The sequence below is a fragment of the Natator depressus genome, chromosome 6, assembly GCF_965152275.1.
Source record: "Natator depressus isolate rNatDep1 chromosome 6, rNatDep2.hap1, whole genome shotgun sequence".
Taxonomy (NCBI): domain Eukaryota; kingdom Metazoa; phylum Chordata; order Testudines; family Cheloniidae; genus Natator; species Natator depressus.
In genome coordinates this window covers 67,942,134-67,964,044 of record NC_134239.1, presented here as the reverse complement: position 1 = coordinate 67,964,044, position 21,911 = coordinate 67,942,134, and the positions used below count along the sequence as shown (strand labels likewise).

Genomic DNA, 21,911 nt, shown 5'->3' with positions numbered 1-21,911 from the left:
CAAGCAAGGGGAGGGGGAGGACAGAATGAACTTTGGGGAACATAAATAGAAGGAAAGAAGACACTTATTTCATTCATGAAAACAGGATCAAAACCAGGCTGGGTTGAAATACTGCAAAACACATTTGGGGTGAGAAAATTCTTTAAGACAGGTGGTTAGCCTGCTAAATTAAATTTAGTTGCTAGAAATAGTTTGATATGTAATCTTTTTGTTTTTGTTATCCTTATTCACTATCTCTTGAATCTCAAACCATTGACAATAAATGTATCATTGTTTTCACTATAAATGTATCTCAGTGATGTGATGTTATACAAGGAGCTGATCCTGAGCTGAATCATTCAAGCTGGTGTGTACACTGTTCCCTTGGCGAAAGCAGAGCTGGTATTTCTGTGAACATTCAGTGGATAAGGGGCTGGACACTTCAAAGGAACACTTCAAAGGGCCTTGGAGACTGGAGTACACCTATAATTCTGCAAGGCAAAGTAAGGGCTGACATAGCCCAGAGGAGACTGGGTAGCTAACAGGCTGGTGAAGTCAGGGAATGGACACCCAGTTAAACGCAAGCCTCTCTTTCACTGGAGGCGGGGGGGGGGGGGGGTGTGTATCCTTTAAAATTTGGAAGTCAAAGCCTAATGAGGAAAAAAGAAAGGAGCACAAACTCTGGCATGTAAAATGTAAAAGTACAATGAGGTGGGCCAACAAGGAATTTGAGAAGCAACTTGCTACAGACACAAAAACTAACAGCATTTTTTTTTTTTTTAAAATACATCAGAAGCAGAAATCCTACCAAACAGCCAGTGGGGCCATTAAATGACAAAGCAGCGCTCAAAGAAGACAAGGCCATTGCACAGAAGCTAAATTAATCCTTTGCATCAGTCTTCACTGCAGAGGATGTGGGGGAGAGACCCACATCTGAGTTAATTTTTTGGGTGACAAATCTGAAGTACTGTCCTACACTGATGTGTCTGTGGAGTAGATTTTAAAACAAATTGATAAACTAAACAGTAATAAGTCACCAGGACCAGATGGTATCCACCCAAGAGTTCTAACTATAGTACGTAACGTATTACTGAAGTCAGCCTCTACCAAATGCCTGGAAGGCAACTAATGTATTGATGATTTTTAAAAAGGGTTCTAGAGCAGGGGCAACCTTTCAGAAGTGGTGTGCCGAGTCTTCATTTATTCACTCTAATTTAAGGTTTTGTGTGCCAGTAATGCATTTTAATGTCTATAATATATAACTAAACTATTGTTGTATGTAAAGTAAATAAGGTTTTTAAAATGTTTAAGAAGCTTCATTTAAAATTAAATTAAAATGCAGAGCCCCCCGGACTGGTGGTCAGGACCCGGGCAGTGTGAGTGACACTGAAAATCAGCTTGTGTGCCACATTCAGCACGCGTGCCATAGGTTGCCTACCCCTGTTCTAGAGGCAATCCTGGCTATTACCAGCTGGAGAGCCTAACTTCAGTAACAGGCAAACTGGTAGAAACTATGGTAAAGAATAGAACTATTAGACACAGAAATAAGCACGATTTGTTGCAGAAGAGTCAACATGGCTTTTGCAAAGGGAAATCATGCCTCACTAAGCTATTGGAATTCTTTGAGGGAGTCAACAAGCATGTGGAAAAGGGTGATCCACACGATACAGTGTATTTGGACTTTCAGAATGCCTTTGACAAAGGTCCCTCATCAAAGGCTCTTAAGTAAACTAAGAGGATAAGAGGGAAGGTCTCGTGGATCAGTAACGAGCTGAAAAATAGAAAACAAAGGCTAAGAATAAATTATCAGTTTTCACAATGGAGAGAGATGAACAGCAGGGTCCCCCAAGGAACTTTATTGGGACCTGTCGTGTTCAAAATATTCATAAAATAAGATGAAAAAGAGGATGAACAGAGAGATTGCAAAGTTTGAAGATAGTTAAGTTCAAATCAGACTGCAAGAAGTTACAAAAGGATCTCATATAATTGGATGACTGGGCAAGAAAATAGTAAATGAAATTCAATGCTGATAAGTGCAACGTAATGCACACTGGAAAAAATAATCCCATCTACACGCATATAGTGATGGGTTCTAAATTAGCTGTTACCATCTAAGACAGACATCTTGAAGTCACTGTGGATAGTTCTCTGAAAGTTCTGCTCAACGATCAGCAGCAATCAAAAAGGCTAACAATATGTTAGGAACTATTAGGAAAGGGATAAAAAAATACGACAGAAAATATCGTAATACCACTTTATAAATCCATGGTTCACCCACACATTGAATACTGTGTCCAGTTCTGCTTGCTCCACCTCAAAAAGGATATAATAGAATTGGAGAAGGGCACCAAAGACTATCAAGACTATGAAATTACTTCCAAAAGAGGAGAAACAAAGCATTAGGGCTGTTCAGTTTAGGAAAGAGAAGATTAAGTGGAGATATGATAGGTCTATAAAATCATGAATGGTCTGGAAAAAGTGGAGAGAGAGAGAGAGAGAGAGGCGTTATTTATCCTTTCCCGCAAAACAAAACCCAGGGTCATCTGATGAAATTAACAGGCAGCAGATTTAATACAGACAAGAGGAAGTACACTTTTTCACATGATGCACAACTAACCTGTGGAATTCATTGCCATGGGATTTCATGATGGCCAAAAGTATAACTGGGTTCAAAAGAGAATTGGATAAGATTATGGAGGACAGGTCCATCAATGGCTACTAGCCAATATGGTCAGGGTTGCAATCCCATGGTTGAGGTGACCCTAAACCTTTGACAACCAGCAGCCGGAAGTGGAAAACAGGGGTGGATCACTCCATAATTACCATTTTCTGTACCCTCCCCTTGAAGCTCTGGTATGGGCCACTGTTGAGATAGGATACAGGACAACAGTGTGGCCCAATATGGCACCTCCTCTGTAACCCTCACAGATGGGCACAACTATCTTCAATATTACTCTTAGCACTTTCTTTGGGAACCAGCACATCCTCTCCTCACTACACCTGTCAAGCCGGAGCATAGACATGTAATTCCTGATCTGGCTTCTCTACTGATGCAAAGCAGAACTCTAGCAGTCTCACTTCGTTTCTGAATGTTACGATGAAAATAAAGACAGGATAAATCCTTGCTGAACACAATGATTTAACTCTTCTTTTGAGGCTAATATTGTTCTTATAATAAGAAGTTAGCATAATTCACTCCCCACTTCAGAAAAAGTGAAACGTACTTGATGCTTTGTGATAAAAGTCAAAGGTCACTTCTTCCTCTGGAGCCTTTTCTAGCTGCTGCTTCTCTTCCAGTAAGCCCAGAGAAAGGAGGTGAAGTACCTGTGAAAGACAGAAGTGATAAAACTCAATTGCTACCAGATGTCTGTAAAACTGGACATATATTGACAGAAGACCTTAAGGAATATATCACACAGTGCAAAAGTGCATTGATCTCACACAAAAGATTCAATAACCATACACAGAATATGCTAGTGTCCTTAACGAGGCATGGCCCCTGCTTATTCCTTGCATTAAGCTTAGTTGATCCTTACAGGTTTCACATTAGCCATCTACAAGCTTTGCACTTTTGCTGATGACTTGTACACTCTTAATGAATTAATGTGCCTCAAAGCATTTGCAGTGATGCTCATACAGCATTGTTAAAACAGTAGGGTTTATTAGTCAACTGAACACAACAGAGGAAGTCCTTAGGTTAGCATAGAGAAAGGAAAGTTAAAGCATTGGCTAAGTCCATTCTGGTTAGGACACAGCCCAGCCAAGCTGTAGTGAACCTCACTGTTCAAGCTGTCTGACTCCTTCCAGCAACCAATTCTTATCCCCCCCACCTCTCCATTCCTTTGTTCTCAAGCTGGGGGATAGTGCTCAACTTCCCTGCTGAGAGGTGGAGAAATCTATCACTAGACGTCCCATCCAGGCTCAGACAGCGAGGCGACATTCATACCAATGTCTCTTGGTCTGCCCTGAGAGTAAACAGTCCTTTTCCACACACTGGGTAACAATGCAGCATACAGAGAAAATGGAGGTACAGACCCAGGTCATACAAATATTACGGAAAATTCCCACTTCAATCACAACATATCATTAGCAATGTTACAGAGCCCAAGTTATCTCACCTTGCTTCTTTAACAAGCTTATGTTTTTACATGTAGTTGTAAGTCAGAAAACCAGACAACGCAACTGTCTTGAAACAGCTTTCAGTGATGAGACAAGGCAAGACTGTTAGACACTTCAAGTTATGTAACTGCAATACTTACTTTTGCAAAGTGCTTATTACTACTGTAAATTACATTTAAAGTTTATAGAGGAGGAGGCAGATAATGGGAAACCTTTTGCTAGATCAGTAAAATTTATAAAAACAGCCTTTTGGATCAAAGAGGTCCCTTTCTTCCAATTAAAATATTCGTTAACCACATTTATACGTTCGGAAATATTAACACAATGTGCCTTTAAAATAAAGCCATACAATGTACTGGAAATGGTATTACTATAAGAGAGAAAAAGTAAGATTCTGTTTACCAAGCCTATGCTTATCTACCAAACACCACAAATAACTGACTTTAAAGTGTCATCCAGTGCCATATAATTAAAGGTGTAATGTAGAAAGATTTTCAAATCAAGTCTACAAAAAAAAAAAAAAAAAAAAAAAAAAAAAGTACTTGTGGCATCTTAGAGACTAACAAATTTATCTGAGCATAAGCTTTCGTGAGCTACAGCTCACTTCATTGGATGCATTCAGTGGAAAATACAGTGGGGAGATTTATATACATAGAGAACATGAAACAATGGGTGTTACCATACACACTGTAACAAGAGAGTGATCACTTAAGGTGAGCTATTACCAGCAGGAGAGCGGGGGGAACCTTTTGTAGTGATAATCAAGGTGGGCCATTTCCAGCAGTTGACAAGAATGTCTGAGGAACTGGGGGGAGGGAGGTGAATAGACATGGGGAAATAGTTTTACTTTGTGTAATGACACATCCACTCCCAGTCTGTATTCAAGCCTAGGTTAATTGTATCCAGTTTGCAAATTAATTCCAATTCAGCAGTCTCTTGTTGGAGTCTGGTTTTGAAGTTTTTTTGTTGAAGAATTGCAACTTTCATGTCTGTAATCGAGTGACCAAAGAGATTGAAGTGTTCTCCAACTGGTTTTTGAATGTTATAATTCTTGACGTCTGATTTGTGTCCATTTATTCTTTTACGTAGAGACTGTCCAGTTTGACCAATGTACATGGCAGAGGGGCATTGCAGGCACATGATGGCATATATCACATTGGTAGATGTGCAGGTGAACGAGCCTCTGATAGTAGGGCTGATGTGATTAGGCCCTATGATGGTGTCCCCTGAATAGATATGTGGACACAGTTGGCAACGGGCTTTGTTGCAAGGATAGGTTCCTGGGTTAGTGGTTCTGTTGTGTAGTGTGTGGTTGCTGGTGAGTATTTGCTTCAGGTTGGGGGGCTGTCTGTAAGCAAGGACTGCTCTGTCTCCCAAGATTTGTGAGAGTGATGGGTCCTCCTTCAGGATAGGTTGTAGATCCTTGATGATGCGTTGGAGAGGTTTTAGTTGGGGGCTGAAGGTGACGGCTAGTGGCGTTCTGTTATTTTCTTTGTTGGGCCTGTCCTGTAATAGGTAACTTCTGGGTACTCTTCTGGCTCTGTCAATCTGTTTCTTCACTTCAGCAGGTGGGTACTGTAGTTGTAAGAATGCTTGATAGAGATCTTGTAGGTGTTTGTCTCTGTCTGAGGGGTTGGAGCAAATGCGGTTGTATAGTAGAGCTTGGCTGTAGACAATGGATCATGTGGTATGGTCTGGATGGAAGCTGGAGGCATGTAGGTAGGCATAGCGGTCAGTAGGTTTCCAGTATAGGGTGGTGTTTGTGTGACCATTGCTTATTAGCACCGTAGTGTCCAGGAAGTGGATCTCTTGTGTGGACTGGTCCAGGCTGAGGTTGATGGTGGGATGGAAATTGTTGAAATCATGGTGGAATGCCTCAAGGACTTCTTTTCCATGGGTCCACATGCTGAAGATGTCATCAATGTAGCGCAAGTAGAGTAGGGACATTAGGGGACGAGAGCTGAGGAAGCGTTGTTCTAAGTCAGCCATAAAAATGTTGGCATACTGTGGGGCCATGCGGGTACCCATAGCAGTGCTGCTGATTTGAAGGTATACATTGTCCCCAAATGTGAAATAGTTATGGGTGAGGACAAAGTCACAAAGTTCAGCCACCAGGTTTGCAGTGACATTATCGGGGATAGTGTTCCTGACGGCTTGTAGTCCATCTTTGTGTGGAATGTTGGTGTAGAGGGCTTCTACATCCATAGTGGCCAGGATGGTGTTTTCAGGAAGATCACCTATGGATTGTAGTTTCCTCAGGAAGTCAGTGGTGTCTCGAAGATAGTTGGGAGTGCTGGTGGCGCAGGGCCTGAGGAGGGAGCCTACATAGCCAGACAGTCCTGCTGTCAGGGTGTCAATGCCTGAGATGATGGGGCATCCAGGATTTCCAGGTTTATGGATCTTGGGTAGCAGATAGAATATCCCTGGTCAGGGTTCCAGGGGTGTGTTTGTGCGGATTTGTTCTTGTGCTTTTTCTGTGTATATAAATCTCCCCACTGTATTTTTCACTGCATGCATCTGATGAAGTGAGCTGTAGCTCACGAAAGCTTATGCTCAAATAAATTTGTTGGTCTCTAAGGTGCCACAAGTACTCCTTTTCTTTTTGCGGATACAGACTAACACGGCTGCTACTCTGAAATCAAGTCTACTACGTTATGCTAATGTTCAAGAGATATGCAAGATTACAGTTTACTGTAGTGTGCTGTGTGTTTACATATAAACGCACAAGAGTGTGTTTTAGCATCAATAGTTAACCCAAATTAAGGAGGAAAATACTAATGCAATCCATACCATCTGGATCATAGCTTCAGTCCATAAGTGGGTCTCCAGTTGTACTGCCCTTTGAAGGATAGTCCTGAGGATATACATCATGATATCACAGTTCAGAATTTTCACCACATTGCTGAACGCTGGGCTGAATTCAGGAGGGGGAGGAGGTGGCAGTGCTAGAAAAGAAGTCACATGCAGGCATATTAATAACTGCCTAATATTTCCTACCAGATTGTGAGCAGGAAGTGGAGACAACAGGTACACTGCTACAGAGAGAGAGACAGAGAGACAGAGAGAGAGAGAGAGAGAGAGAGGTTTGAATGGTGACTGTGGAATTAAAAAGGGAGGTTAGGGAAAGAGGGGATAATAGTTCTGTTACAACTGAAACATTATAGTCTTATCTCTAAGTTTCTGATACATGGAGTTTGTGACTTTTAAAGTGAGTTTAAATTGTTTGTGAAAGATATCAGATTTATGATAGTTTAAGATGAAGTCATCCATAGAACAGGCACAACACTGGCAGCAGCAGTACAATCTTCCCTACACTACCCCACCAACTCTATCCCAGAAGAACCACCTGTAAAAGGAGAAAAATTACTTTAGTCCCCTTGGTCTTTCTAGATTGTCAACAAGTGTGACTGTTTTGACGGTGGGTTGAATTTGTGGGCATCTGTCCACTAAAAAACTAAACTGACAGCCCTCCCAATTGTTAAACAATAATAATAATAATCACCAAAAAGATGTCTGGTGGTAACAAGTTCTGGTCACTAAAGACCTAGGTCTATTTCCAACCTGTGACCCTGGATTCAATACAATTTCTATCCCATTGTCAATCCCTGAGTCACATACCAAATTTTTTATTTTATAAGCACAAAGGAGACTGCTACACCAAACCATAGCACTTGCTCTATCATCCAGTCCAACTTTTTACCTTCATCTCTGTTTTCTTGTTTTCTTCTCTTCTTCTGTGTATGTTCAGCCTGTAAGAAAGTTGGCCTACGTTATTGTACCAACAGCAAAGGAGGATTCTTTAGTGAAACCATCAGGGACACTATACTAATAAACGTTGGAAGATCCACTGAGATTTACTTTGACACTCCACTCACACTGTATAATACATCAGCATATGAAAACATGTTGCGGGCCTGGATAATAAAGCCAGTGCAAACATGACAGTAAACCTATAGTAGGGATAAGATTAACTTTTCTTAGTACATTTTATAACAGTGTGTGGAAAACTACAATTATCCCCTTGAAGTTCTAGGTATAGTACCTATCCATTAATACAAATACAAATTCAACATATTCTCTTGTGAACATCTATGAGGAAGTCAATTCTTTCAAAAACAGCCTATGCATTTAAACTCTCCCCTATTGCAAGAATGTAAAAAATGTATTAGTAGTTCTTCTGATCTGCACATCTCAAAGAAGGGGGAAAAAAATTTTGAAGATATCTTTATGGGTAACCATATTTAATATATTTTGCAAATTTATATTAGTTTGATTTTTTTTTTTAACTTCGATACAATACTGCTCATCCAGGGAAGCCTAAAAGATACAAAAAAATTGATAAATGATTTGTAAAGATCTGCTTTGACTCGTATTATACTACAAATGAGCAACGCAATTACTTCACTTTTCCCAGACCAGCGGTCCCCAAACTTTTGAGGGTCACCCTGCCCCCCCTTACCTCTGTCCATGTCCCCCCACCCCTGGAGCCAGGGCCGGGAGTGGGGCCGCAGCTCAGGGTGGGAGGGTAGACAGGGGTAAGGGGGCTGAGGTTCGGGCTGCAGCTTGGGGTGGGGCTAAGAGCGGGACCGAGGCTGGGGCAGAGCCACAGCCAAGCTGAAGTGGAGGCTGGCAGCTGGGCCTGCAGCCAGTTGTGGCTCCACTCCTGGCCTTGCTCCCAGCCTTGGCCCCGAGCCGGGAATAAAGCTGCGGCTGCTGGGGGCTTGTGTGGGGCCGGGAGCGGAGCCACGCCAAGGCTGGGGCCAGGAGCTAGGGATGCAGCTGGGGGTGGGACTGGAGCAGAGCGGGGGGGGAGGGGCTGGGTGGCGCTCGCTCGCTCCCTCTCCGCCACACCCAATGGACAGTCCTCCACACCCACCTAGCGAAGCACGCCCCATATACTCTGAGGGCCTCTGGCATAGGACGAGATAATTTTTTATTTTTTTAAATCTTTTAAATGCACTGTGGAACTATGCACATTTATTTAGCGCCAAATTATGCTTCTTCTCCTGTTTGGGTGAGCTAGTATTTTGTCTTTTTTTGACCTGGCATCTTATTTTTTTAAATGGGTATTTTTTACTAGAGCTTAACAGTCTTGTGTGACATATGGCATCCCAAAGAGATCTAATTCCTTTTACTCCCATACACAAAAGGAAGCTATAAATGTGCAACTAAAGCTTTAGCTGAATTTAAACATGAAGAGAGTAAACGGAGATTTCAAACTTCATAGCAGAAACAGAGGGAAAAAATAACTGTAATGTGGGGGTGGGGAAGGGAAAACCACACAGGTACTGCTCTTAAAATGCTTTGGGGTAGATCCTTGGCTGGTGTAAGTTATCATAGCTCCATGGATTTACACTGGCAAAGGAGCTGTCCCATTGTGTCTTCACTACACTTTCTACAATTTGTTCCCTAGTTGGAGTCTGTCTCCAGTATGCAATCTGATAGTGCTTTTATTAATCTACATTGCTTGTCACCTGTTGTTAAAAGGCTGAAAATTTAGGCTGGAGTTTTCAAAGGGATCCAAGCGAGTTAAGCACTCAACTCTCCCTGAATTTTAGTGGGAGACAGGCACCTAAATGCTTTAGGCGCCTATCAAAATTCCCAGCCTAAATGTCCTGAACTCACAGGATGCATTAGAACTGTTTTTTCTTTAAAAAAAAGCTACGCATACACCAAAAACCCCGACATTGGTATTTTCTTGTGCTGCACAGAAGCTGTGATTATCAAGATTATCTTTGTGTATTAGTAGAGTTGTGTTTGTGAATCTGAATAATGTTTTACTAGAACATTGGTGGTAGCTTTTTACAGCTTAATTACAGAAGAACAGTTTTTGTCACATGAAAAACATCTTCGCTGTCTCCTGTCAAAAAACCAAAAGTTAGCTTCCTTATGAGTATGGTTTGAGGGTTAAGTAGAATACATTAAAAGAAATAAATCAGAGATATATTATTAAGCACTCTACCATCTTGAGACTCCATTATATCCCTACCTTCAGTACACCAGGTTTGTTTAGGCAGAGAAAAAGTGTGTGCTCTCCTCTTCCCTTCACATTGCCTACCTTGCTGTGCTGGGTCTTGGTATAGTGATAAAAGAACATATTGAACTCTTTCATGCATTCATCCTTCAATTCATAAACTCCATGGCCTGACACACCCGGTTTCCTAAAAAAACATTTGTAGTACATGGATTAACAACAAATCCTCAGTGCTTATTTATAGCACAAGTTGCAAGTAATGCAATTACTTCCTAAGGAAATGTTAAGAGTGAAATGGAACACAATGGGACCTGGCTCTGCATATTTAAACAAGGATGGCAACTTCATTACATTACAAATTGCAGATAAATTCAGTTACCAGCTTTTCACTACCAGAAATACACTTTCCTATGGATCCTGCCCATTGCAGGAGCATCTCTGACACATGGCACCAGGAGATTATTCACAGATGAATTAAGACTGTCTCCTAGAATTTCAGGCATTTGGCCTGCATGGTGCCTCACTGTATAATCTGCAGTTCCTTTTCAAGCTAGGCACTAATCTAAGAAACATAATGATATGCTTCCCAGTGAAGTACACAGAATGGTCTCTTCTTTTAACCCCCATCCTACCCTCAGAACAAAAATCCTAGCTATATCTATGGTTCCCTTTGGTTAAATGTAAATGGAGCAAGCCACAAGCAATTCAAAATAAGGGAGACTACAGCAATTGAATTGGAAGTTTTTGTTGTGTGGTGTTTTTTGTTTTGTTTTTTTGACAGAATCATAACTGACCAAAACCAATTCAGATATTAAAGTACCAAAGCGATGCTTTCCTTGGTTGCCTGTGAAAAGGATCTTTTCTACCTACAGCTGGTAGCCAACAGTTTTCTGGCAGAAAAGCAAGTAAACAAGTAAAGAGCAGTCTAAACCAAACACTGAGGAGATTTTCAAAAGGTAAAAAGGGCAGGTAGCAGTATGGTGGCCAGCTACTACAAAAGAAAGTGAGCTTTGAAAAATCTCTTCCATTAGTATGTGGGACTTCCATATCTCTATTTTACACTTACTTTTCTATGCAAAAATGAAAGCAAATATATTTCAAGCTTACAAAACAGGAGAGGAGTTTGTGTAGCATGACCAACAGTCTAAGGGTACATCTACACTGCAATAAAAGACAAGCAGCATGGTCGCAGCTGGCTCAGGTCAGCTGACTCCGGCTCATGGGGCTAAAAACTGCAGAGTAGACATTCGGGCTTGGGCCAGAGCCCAGGCTCTGAAACCCTGCGAATGGGGTAGGTCTCAGAGCCTGGGCTCCAGCCCAAGTGTCTACCCTGCAAATTGTAGCCCCGCAGCATAAGCCTCACAAGCCCAAGTCAATTGACCCAGTCCTTGGGAGCTCTCATCCCTTCACCTGCATGTCATCTATAAAGTAGTATTAAGAGCTTACTTGAATATGGCCACTTTGTTTATTACTTTCTCCAAGCCAGTTTCATTGTTTTCCTGTTAAAACATTTAAACACAGAGCATATTTTTACATACACATATATACACTACAGTATTAGGTTACAATCTAGAATATTAGGACTAAAATATGACATTTCAGAACATGCAAGACTAACCTATAAGTATCAGAATCTATACCAGCCTGTATCTACTCTAATAAAATCACCTCAAATTGATCACTTGTGAAACACACCATTATTAATGCAACAAAAACCCACTGACAGTTTGCATGGTAAAGTATGAAAAGCCATCTAGATCAATTCCATATTTAACCTATGGACTAATGTTTTTTTGTCAACGTTCATCCAAAATTCAGATATTCAAATTACAAATTTGGTGATGAGTAAAATAATAAGTACGCCCACCCCTGGAATGGGAAATGTAAAAGGATGTCCAAGAGAGAACATCAAGACTCCTTTGCTCACTGAACTACCATCAGACATTACTTGTATCAGAGGTGTGCCCCATCCAAAGAGCAATTTTTCACCTTACTATTAAGGGAGGGCAGGCCACACAGTTCTTAATTCTGAAAGGTTAGTCTCTAAAAATGGCATTCGTCGATTCTACGTTTAGGGTTTACAATAATTTTCATAATATACTCAGTTTGAAAGCAAAAATGAGGGGTTTTTCTCTTAACTGCCAACCCCATAAAATCAGTCTGGGCTATGACAGTTAAAATGAATTCTTTCCATCTTGTTCTTTATCAGAAGGACAAAACTATACTTTCAACTACACCTGTGCAATTGTTTTCAGTGGATTGGCACAAGGGTAAATGATTAGAATTTAGTAAAAAATACTGTTGATACACAAGATGGAACAGAGTTTGGCTCCCCCTCTTTCAGCTACACTAGCTCTGCAGGTCCAACAGAAGAAATCATTTAAAAAATATTTGTCATAGAAGTTAGTAGCTATGACTAAACTCAATAGTTCTGCTCCCTGAGTACCAAAATGCAATCCTCCTACAGTAGTTTTTCAGATTAGAACCATACTATGAATATGTAGAATGGCTGGTTCTAGGATGTTCTTGGTTGCAGGGTGTCAGTCTGAAGGACACAGACACACGAGTAACTGTGGACTGTTAAATTTCCCTTGAAGAGCACCATGCATTTACCTTTAACAAGGGGGAAAATACTCATCTTACTGAAATGCAGTCATATTTCACTGTAACTCTAAATCCAAAAACTGTGGTTTCCACCAAAAGAAAAAGTAAAAAACACTTTCATCTAAAGAAACAGGGAGCAGAAAAGAGAAAGAAGAGGGAAGAAAGAGGGGGAGGGAGGGAGAGAAGAAGGACTCACATTCTCAGGCAAAGATTTGGCAATAGCACTGTGAGCCATTGGTTCAATGCAGAGCAGATGAATAATTTCTCTCATGGTAATTTCTTCTTTTGTCACACTACTCACTCCAGGCACGTATCTTTCCCCTACCAGGAAGCCATAAAAAGGAGGAAAAAGGAAAACATGAAGGTTAAAAAACACTTATGATTCACTCATACAGAAAAACAGTTACTAACCTGCTCTGTAATTTTTCTTCTTCAAAATATGCTGCACATGTCCATTCTACTTCAGATGCACGCATGCCCAGTGCACTAGTGTTGGAGATTTTTCCCTCAGCTGTACCCATCAGGTCAGCGCATGCCCCCTCTGCTGCCTCCTACTGTTACACGGTGGTACCAAAGGGTGGAGCCACCCTCTACCCCAATGGTCCCCAAACTGTGGGACTGCGCCATTCGGGCTCTGCTCAGGGATAAACTGCTTCAGCATACATGAGGGCTGAGTCAGTGCAGGCTCTGCTTATGGGATGAGACAGTGAAGCTGAGCTGCTGCAGCATGCCTGGGGGCAGGTCTACACTACAGCCAGGATCAGTGCTCTGAGATCGATCCACCAGCAGTCAATTTAGCGAGTCTAGTGAAGACCCGCCAAATTGACAGCAGATCGCTCTCTAACCAACCCCGTACTCTACCCCCAAGAAGAGCAAGGTAAGTTGATGGGAGAATTTTTTTCCCGTCGACCCCCCTTGGTAATTCAACATAAGGTACGTCGACTCCAGCTATGTTATTCACGTAGCTGGAGTTGCGTAGCATAGGACTTACCGCAGTAGCGTAGACATAGCCCTAGTGATGAGTCACTGCAGGCTCTATTGGAGGGGTGAGTCTAGGCAGCTGAGAGAGCAGCCCTGGTCTTGCTGTGGGTTTGCCTTGGCGGGGGGGACGACACACACAACTGTTTAAACCCCTTCAAGGGGACATGATACCTCCAATCAGTCCACTTAGGGCTTTAGGAGGCAGGGAAGATGGTGGTTGCCATAATATACTGCAGTGGGTTTCTGAACAACCTCAATTATTGGGAGCACTACTCAAGAAGGTCCACAGATCCCAAGATATCAATCAATCTGCATGAGCTCCCCTGACCTATTTCCACTTGAATATTTAGTGAGGAAGCCACCCTCTGTAAGAGGTCCTGGTGTGCCCAATAATTATCTGGGGCAAGTGAGGAAACACCAGATACTACTCGGACAATGAGGAGGAGGAATCCAACACTAGTTGAGGTGATTTGCCCAATCCCTCCAAATGGAGGCTCACTTAGGCAGGTTCCCCATGTTCAGTACTGGGCTTGGCACTGGGAGTGGCTTCCTGCAGTTCTTGCCATGCAGGTTCACAATGTCTACCGGAGAACGTAGAGGCGGGAGGGTATGGAGAGGATTTGGAGACAGCAAGAAAACCAACGAGTTCCAATACAGCCACTGATATGGCACTGGAGCCCAATTTCTTCCCAATCATTGCTCCCTACTAGCCAGCCAACAGGGAGGCTCTGCTGGATACCAAAGGTGAGAACTTCTCAGAGGAGATTGAAGGCCTGTGTGATGCAGCCATGACATGCAAGATCCCACTTCTAACTTATCTGGTATCTCTTTGGTGCCAGAGAGTGGTCCCAGGAGTCCTTAGAGGAAATCATAGATGGGCTGCATATGAGGGGGTACCAGAGTGTCCATAGGGTACCCATGATATTGGGTACTGAACACTAGTAGCCAGCAAATCCATGACATTGTCCATCGGTAATGGTTGAGATGTCTGCTGGATGCCCAGTGAAGACTGTGTGCCATGGCATATACCTTGGGTGTTGATGGCATCGGGAGACTCTCTTGCCGCTGAGGATAGAGTGCGCTTGGTGCTGAAGCACTCTGTGGTGCAGATACCATTGTCCCCTTCTTCCCAGTTTGATCACTGGATGGGGACCTTGCTCACCTGGGATTACAGGTCTCCAGATGCAGTCTTCCAATGCTGCTTCTTAGGTACCGGAGAAGGAGACTGGCGCTGAGACTCTCCCATCACAGTGGAAGTGCTCCTGACCAAAGCAGAGGCACTTGGTGCCCACCCCGAGCAGGAAGACTCCAAGGGTGGGAACAAAGCTGTCTCCCTAAGATGCTTAGTTTGACCTCCGTGGTTTTTTTAGTTCTGGCTTAAAGTCCCTGCAGATTTGGTACCTTTCCCTAACATGAGCTTCTCCTAGGCACTTCAGGCACCCACAGCGTGGTCGCTGACTGGCACTGGTTTCTTGCATGCATCGCAAAGTTTGAAACCTGGGGACTGAGGCGTGCCCTAGCCCTGGGCATCAGAACCCAATCCAGAAGGAACCAGTTATACTAAGTAAACTACTAAAAAAGGAAACCTAATAGTACAAAATTAAACTAAGACTATAAAACAACAAAACACGAAAAAAAAGGGAAACACCTACAACAGCAAGGTAAAACACTCCGACAATCGTCACAGGCGATAAAAAGAACAAAGATGGGTTGGCTCCACCTTTTATACCGTTGCACAGCAACACGAGAAAAGATACTGATGGGTACATCGGAGGGAAAAATTTCTGACACTAGTGCGCTGGGCATGCGCACACTTGAAATAGAATGGACATGTGCAATCAGTCAAAGAACCACCATACTCCTGTACAGATATTTCATAGGACAAATTTGTGAAACTCTCTCCCAAAAGATATTTGAGGGCAAAAGGGAGGAAGTTTTTTTTTGTTGTTTTTTTTTTTTTTTTTTTTTAAACTGTTAAATTTTTTTGCTGCCCATGAGAATCCCATACTGGTTCAGATCAGTGGTCCTTCTAGCCCAGTATCTTGTCTTTCAACAGTGGCCAGTTAGTGGCTTCAGAGGGAATGAACAGTACAGGGCAATTATTGAGCCACTGATGGAACCTATCCTCCATGAACTTACCTCACTCTTTTTTGAGCCCAGTTATACTTTTGGCCTTCACAACATTCCAATGGCAACAAGTTCCAGAAGTTGACTTTGTGTTGTGTGAAGAAGTACTTCCTTCTGTTTGTTTTATACCTGCTGCCTTTTAATTTCATTGGGTGACCCCTGGTTCTTGTGTTATGTGAACACTTCCCTATTCACTTTCTCCACACAACTCATGATTTTATCAATCTGTCATATCCCCCTTCAGTCACCTCTTTTCTAAGATAAACAGACCCACTCTTTTTAATCTCTCCCCATATGGAAGCTGTTCCATACATCTAATCATTTTTTGTTGCCCTTCTCTGTGCTTTTTCCATTCTAATATATTTTTGGAGATAGGGAGATCAGAACTGCAAGCAGTATTCCAGGTGTGGACTCACCATGGATTTATCTTTTCTTATTATCAATCCCTTTCCTAATAATTTCTTACATACTGTTAGCCTTTTTGACCACTGCTGATCATTAAGAGAACTATCCACAATGACTCCAAGATCTCTTTCTTGAACGGTAACAGCTAATTTAGACCCTGCCATTTTGGAAAAAATAATTACACTTTGCATTTCTCAACACTGAATTTCATTGGCCATTTCGTTCCCCAGTTTTGTGAGAACTCTTTGCAACTCTCCTCAGTCAGCTTTGGACTTAACTGTCTTTTGTATCATGTCCAAACTTGCTGCCTCACTGTTCACCCCTTTTTCCAGATCATTTATGAATACTGTGAACAGCACAGGTTCCAATACTGAACCTTGGGTGTCACGCCATTTACCTCCTTCCATTATGAAAACTGACCATTTATTCCTACCCTTTGTTTCCTATCTTTTATCCAGTTACTGATCCATGAGAGGACTTTTCCTCTTATCCCATTACTACTTAGTTTGCTAAAGAGCCTTTGGTGAGAGATCTTGTCAAAGACTTTCAGAAAGTACACTATATCCACTGGATCACTCTTATTCATATGCTTGTTGATTCCCTCAAAACATTCTAATAGATTGGTGAGGCATGATTTCCCTTTACAAGAGCTATGTTGACTCTTCCCCAACATACTGTGTTCATCTCTGTCTCTGATAATTCTGTTCTTTACTATAGTTTCAATCAATTTGCCTGGTACTGAAGTTAGGCTTACCAGCCTGTAATTTTAAGGATTGCCTCTGGAGACTTTTTTTTGAAATGGTGTTACATTTTATCTCTGCGTCCCATCTGGAGGCGACATATACCCAGTCAATATGGCAACAGTTGAAGTCCCATATTATTACTGGATTTTCTGTTTTTGTAGCCTCGCTAATCTCCCAAATGGTTCCTTGTTCCTAATAAACCTAAATCCCTCCTCCCAAACACCATCCTCTCATCCATGCATTGAATGTTCTGCCTGTCTAACTGGCCCTGCATGTGGAACTGGAAGCATTTCAGAGAATGCTACCATGGAGGTCCTGAACTCTCATCTCTTGCCTAGCAGCCTAAATTTGGCCTTCAGAACCTCTCTCCTACCTTTCCCTAAGTATTGATACCTACATGTATCACAACCACCAGCTCCTCCCCAGCACTACACATAAGTCGGTCTAGATGTCTTGAGAGGTCCCCAATCTTTGCGCCCAGCAGGCAATTCACCATGTGATTTTCCCGGTACGGTTGCCATCCCTCCAGCATTGCCCTGGAGTCTACAGGAATTAAAGATTAATCTTTAATTAAAGATTATGTCATGTGCTGAAACCTCCAGGAATACATCCAACCAAAATCGGGAAACCCTATCTCCCGATCATCACAAACCCAAATATTCAGGGTTATTACTCTTTTATTATAATAATGTTTCTTTGGTGAGGTATAGGGATTTGCTTTGCTTTCTCAAGTACTGTCACCTATACATGGTACAGCAATGTATACAATGTTAGAAATATTTTATAGTTAATTACATCTCACATCAGGATAATGGGTATCAGGCATAAAGTTAAGGGATAGATTCTTCTCTTCTTATACCTGAATAACAAATTGTGGAATTATCTAACAGGCTATACTGTATACAAGACACACTGGTTTCAGACGTCATGTTTGCATGTCATAGAACCATCTACTTAAGAGTTATCCAATACCAACCCCAATCCTCTAAATTAAAATACAGAGAACTGTCTAACAGAAAAGGTCATCCATCAAGTCTGTCCCTTCCAGCAGCAAATATCTAAGTACTGCCCTGCAGAGAGGAAAGAAGCTAAATTACAGCCAATCCAAAAAGCAAAAGAAACTCCAAAACACAAAATCAGATCTCATTTATACTGTAAACAGAGTTTCTTACCCACAACATAGATGAGAACCTGCAGCATTTCTTCTATTAATATATTACATTGCTTGGTCAAATCCTATAGGGGTTAAAAAAAAACAGGTTGCTGGGTCAGGGAATGATACAGTTAAGTGGGAAATCCAGGCTTGAAGTTAAGGGTTTCCACAGATGACATTGGTCTCAGCCCAAATGTTCACAATTTACTATTTTAATAGAAAAACCACCCTCCAACCTGCAGCATTTCAGTCTGGAGACACTGCGTAGACTATCATCTGTGGGGATTGTTCTGTGAATAAAATGCAAAATTAACATAGTAGGAAGGGATCTAACTGGGAAAATTGTGTCCTGAATGAAGAGGTAGGTGAAAACTCCCCACACCCTGAAGAATTGACAGGAGAAACCAGGAAAATTGCATTCAGACTAAAAAGATATGTGAATAGGCCTTGAAGGACAAAGACGTGTTGAGAGGAAAAAGCTTCCTGATTTTTATCAGGCAACCTAGGAAATAACAGTACTGGTAGAGAGACCCGCTCTGTATACAAACAGTAATCCTACTTAATGCATACAGAGGATAAAGGATGCAAACCAAAGACATCCTGAAGCAAGATATTAACACAGAATGTGGAGAGAACTATAGGAGAAAGGCGCATTGTTTTTCCTTGATACAATCCTATGCCTTTCCAGCGTTAACATTCTTTGAATTGCATGGTAACTAGCAAGCAATTTGGACAGAGACATTGAAGACAGCAAAAACTATTTGTTTTACACTGAGAACAAGAAACTTTCTATTACAGAGAAAAAAAAAATCACTTAGCCAACCACTGGATCACCTGTAACTTATGTTACTATTTTTGGTATGGTCTTATGATTGCAGTGAAACAGCTGCAGCTAGTTTCCTTGCTGATGTTCTATAACCTTGAAAGAAGAGAATTCATGAATAGTTCCTTGCTGTTTACCTGGTCTTTGGTGGGCATGATCTTCTTGAAGGCATTGACAAGCTCATACCTCTGTAGTATCAGCAACAGGAAAAGGTTTGGATCCATAAGCGATGCACCAATCTGCCAGATACCCCACATCCCAAGAGCTTTAGTTAGCATCAAATTTCTTCATTAAAGTATGAAAAATATCCCTCTTCCAACATCAATTTTAAATAGGAAACAAATTCAGAGCAAGGACACAGCAAAAGCAGTTCAAGATTTAAAGCACAAAATTATGAGATACACAAATTAATGTTACAAACTGTTTCAGTTGAAAAATCAATGCATGGCTTCTTGATATTTTTGGAAGTCTTGGCTCCCTTTCAAGGATTAACAGACATTAGTTCTGTTTTTTGGTGTGGTTTTAAAGAACTGACTTAAATATCCTATCTGGCCATCTCATGAGTGACTTACAAAATATATCATTTTCAACTACTAGGCAAGATAGAGGATCCACGTTTGGGGCAAACATGATATGGGAAAAGTGGGACAGAGCATACAAGTAATGACAATAAAAAGTAGAGAAAAATTTCTACATCGTATGACTTGTAATGTATGGCTGGGTCATTTGTGCAATTGGTACTATCCAGATATAGGGAAGCTTATTATAATTTGTGTTGCAACATAGCACTAATTAAAATTAAAAGCAAAAATCACACAAAATTTGATGAATGAAACAAGAAGTTGGGAAGTACTTTGTGTCGGCAGTAATTTAAAAGGTTTCTACCTGCAGCATGATGATGTCTTTATCATACATTTCTTCTCTACATTTAACATCCTGGTAATAGAACACCTGTGTAAACAAATAATACAAACAAGTTTCACTAGGGAAACAGTCACTTCGATATTGTGGCTTTCAAGTCTTTGTACAATCCATTAGATTACACATATACCGCACCTCTCGTTTCAATTCATAGTCTTAGATTAACATGCACCCACTAAATAGGGAAAATAAGGTAAATGTAACATCTTCAGCTATTAACTACTTGCTCCTCACCAGTTAAACATCATCCCAGGTTCTCCAGTGTAAAATAAGAATGCTCCACAGTTTTGAAGCAAAAGGAGACTCTATCCATGTATCTAAAGGGCAGAATGTTGCCTTTAGTTTTCCATGGCATCTACAAAATACAATGCTGTACAGAAGTGCTTGTTATTGATAATTAAGAGGTACCTCATTAAGAATCCTTTGGGACTTGCAGATCTTCATTTTACATTTTTTCACACAATAATAACTATAGGCTAAGTAGTACCTGATATTTACATTTATTACTCCTGAGGGCATTCTGCGACAAAAAAAAATCAAGTTTTATTTGTCAATAAATAAATACAGTCTCCAGCATGGCAGCAGGGACCACAGGCCACTGGCTGCACAAAGGTGGGAGATCACCCTGTAACTTCTCCACTCCTGGGATGCAGACTCAGTGGTGAGGCTGCACCCTACCCTGACACAACACAAGGCTTGGGCCTGCCACAGAAACACCCTAAAGCCCTGCCCCTCTGCGCCAGGTGTGGGGCAGGCAGATTCAATCAGGCAGGATCCAAGTATGGAGGGGGATCACTATGGGGGGGATCCAGGTGTGGGGTGAGAGGATTCTGTGTGGGACAATCTGGGTGCAGGCAGCTCAGTGGGGGGTCTGAGTGTGGAGGGATCTGGATGCACAGAGGCTCACTGGGGGTGTTCCAGGTGCAGTGGCAACAGGACTCTGCAGGGGGTTCTAGATAAAAGTGATTGGGACTCAGTGGCGGGGGCCTTGGTGTGGGGTTCTCAACAGTGGGATCTGGATGCTGAGGCAGTGGGGCTTAGTGGGGTGGGGGTCTGGATGCAGCTAGTTCTGGGGTCAGTGGTGTGGGGGTCTGGATGTGGGGGCTCAGGGTGGTGCAGGGGGGTGGGGCTCATCAGGGTAGGAGTGGGGGTCCAGAGGCAAGGCATCTGGGTGCAGGAGACTCCAGATGCAGGGGCTGAAGTTCAATGGGGTGGGGTTCGGGTATGGAGGGCTAGAGGGGTTCTGGGTGTATCTGGGTATGGAAGGTCCGGATGCACAGGGGTTGGCCAGATAGGTGAGCAGCTCCCCCTGCAGCGACGGAGCAATGGGGGCAGGAAGTAGGGGAGGATGCTGAGCTTCCTGCAGCTGGGGGAGGTTTCTGGGGGTAGGTCTGACACAGCCTCAGCCACTCCTTGCAGGGGAAGAAGTCGTCCCATCCGCTCCTGCCTCCAGCCCAGCTGGGACTAGCAACTGATCTCAGCTCAGGGTAGGAGCTTCTGGCTGGGGGGGTCCCCAGTCCTGTGGTGATTTACCTCTCTGCCAGCTGCTCCGGGCGCCTGAAACGACATACCTGCACAGCTAGGGAATGGTGCATGACTACTCTTGCAGCTTCCCTGTCAGAGTCATTTTTCTGCAGGGAAGCAAAGAAATCTGTGGGAGACATGAATTCTGCGTACACGCAGTGGCACACAATTCCCCCAGGAGTAATTTATACTTATGTTGTGCAGGCTTACCACACGAGCTTCTTCTGCAGCAGGTGGCTCAGCCATCCTTAGTACCAATGGGAAATGTTGGCACAAAACTAACAGGACACAAAATCACTAATACATACTACAGAGAGTACCTGGCTTATTAGGGAGAGCCCATTCCTTCTCCACATCTCTGCAGCAACCTGAGCAACCAACACTAGACAGCGCAAAGGGTATTCCACTAGCAGTTCCACTTGGAATTGTTCCTAAAAAATCAAGTTAGTTAAAACTGTAAATAGATTTAACATAGTACAAATCTTGAAGAATAAAAAAAAATAAAATCAATGATTACAAGACAATACAAAAGACCTAAACTGGACACAAAAAGAAAAG

The 21,911-nt window shown here is 42.2% G+C and overlaps 1 protein-coding gene across 2 annotated transcripts in view; it reads right to left on the bottom strand.

Annotated features, from left to right (window-relative positions):
* UBR1 (ubiquitin protein ligase E3 component n-recognin 1) overlaps positions 1-21,911 on the bottom strand; it is a 137,154-nt gene that overhangs the window by 62,741 nt on the left and 52,502 nt on the right. For both annotated transcript variants that reach the window (XM_074955630.1, XM_074955631.1), the window contains exons 17-26: positions 21,674-21,784; positions 19,794-19,859; positions 19,046-19,147; positions 18,105-18,168; positions 12,873-12,997; positions 11,519-11,571; positions 10,157-10,259; positions 7,799-7,847; positions 6,889-7,043; positions 3,204-3,303 (exon numbers count right to left, since the gene is read on the bottom strand). In XM_074955630.1, coding sequence (XP_074811731.1) covers positions 3,204-3,303; positions 6,889-7,043; positions 7,799-7,847; positions 10,157-10,259; positions 11,519-11,571; positions 12,873-12,997; positions 18,105-18,168; positions 19,046-19,147; positions 19,794-19,859; positions 21,674-21,784 — 928 coding nt within the window. The remainder of the gene's footprint in view (positions 1-3,203; positions 3,304-6,888; positions 7,044-7,798; positions 7,848-10,156; positions 10,260-11,518; positions 11,572-12,872; positions 12,998-18,104; positions 18,169-19,045; positions 19,148-19,793; positions 19,860-21,673; positions 21,785-21,911) is intronic.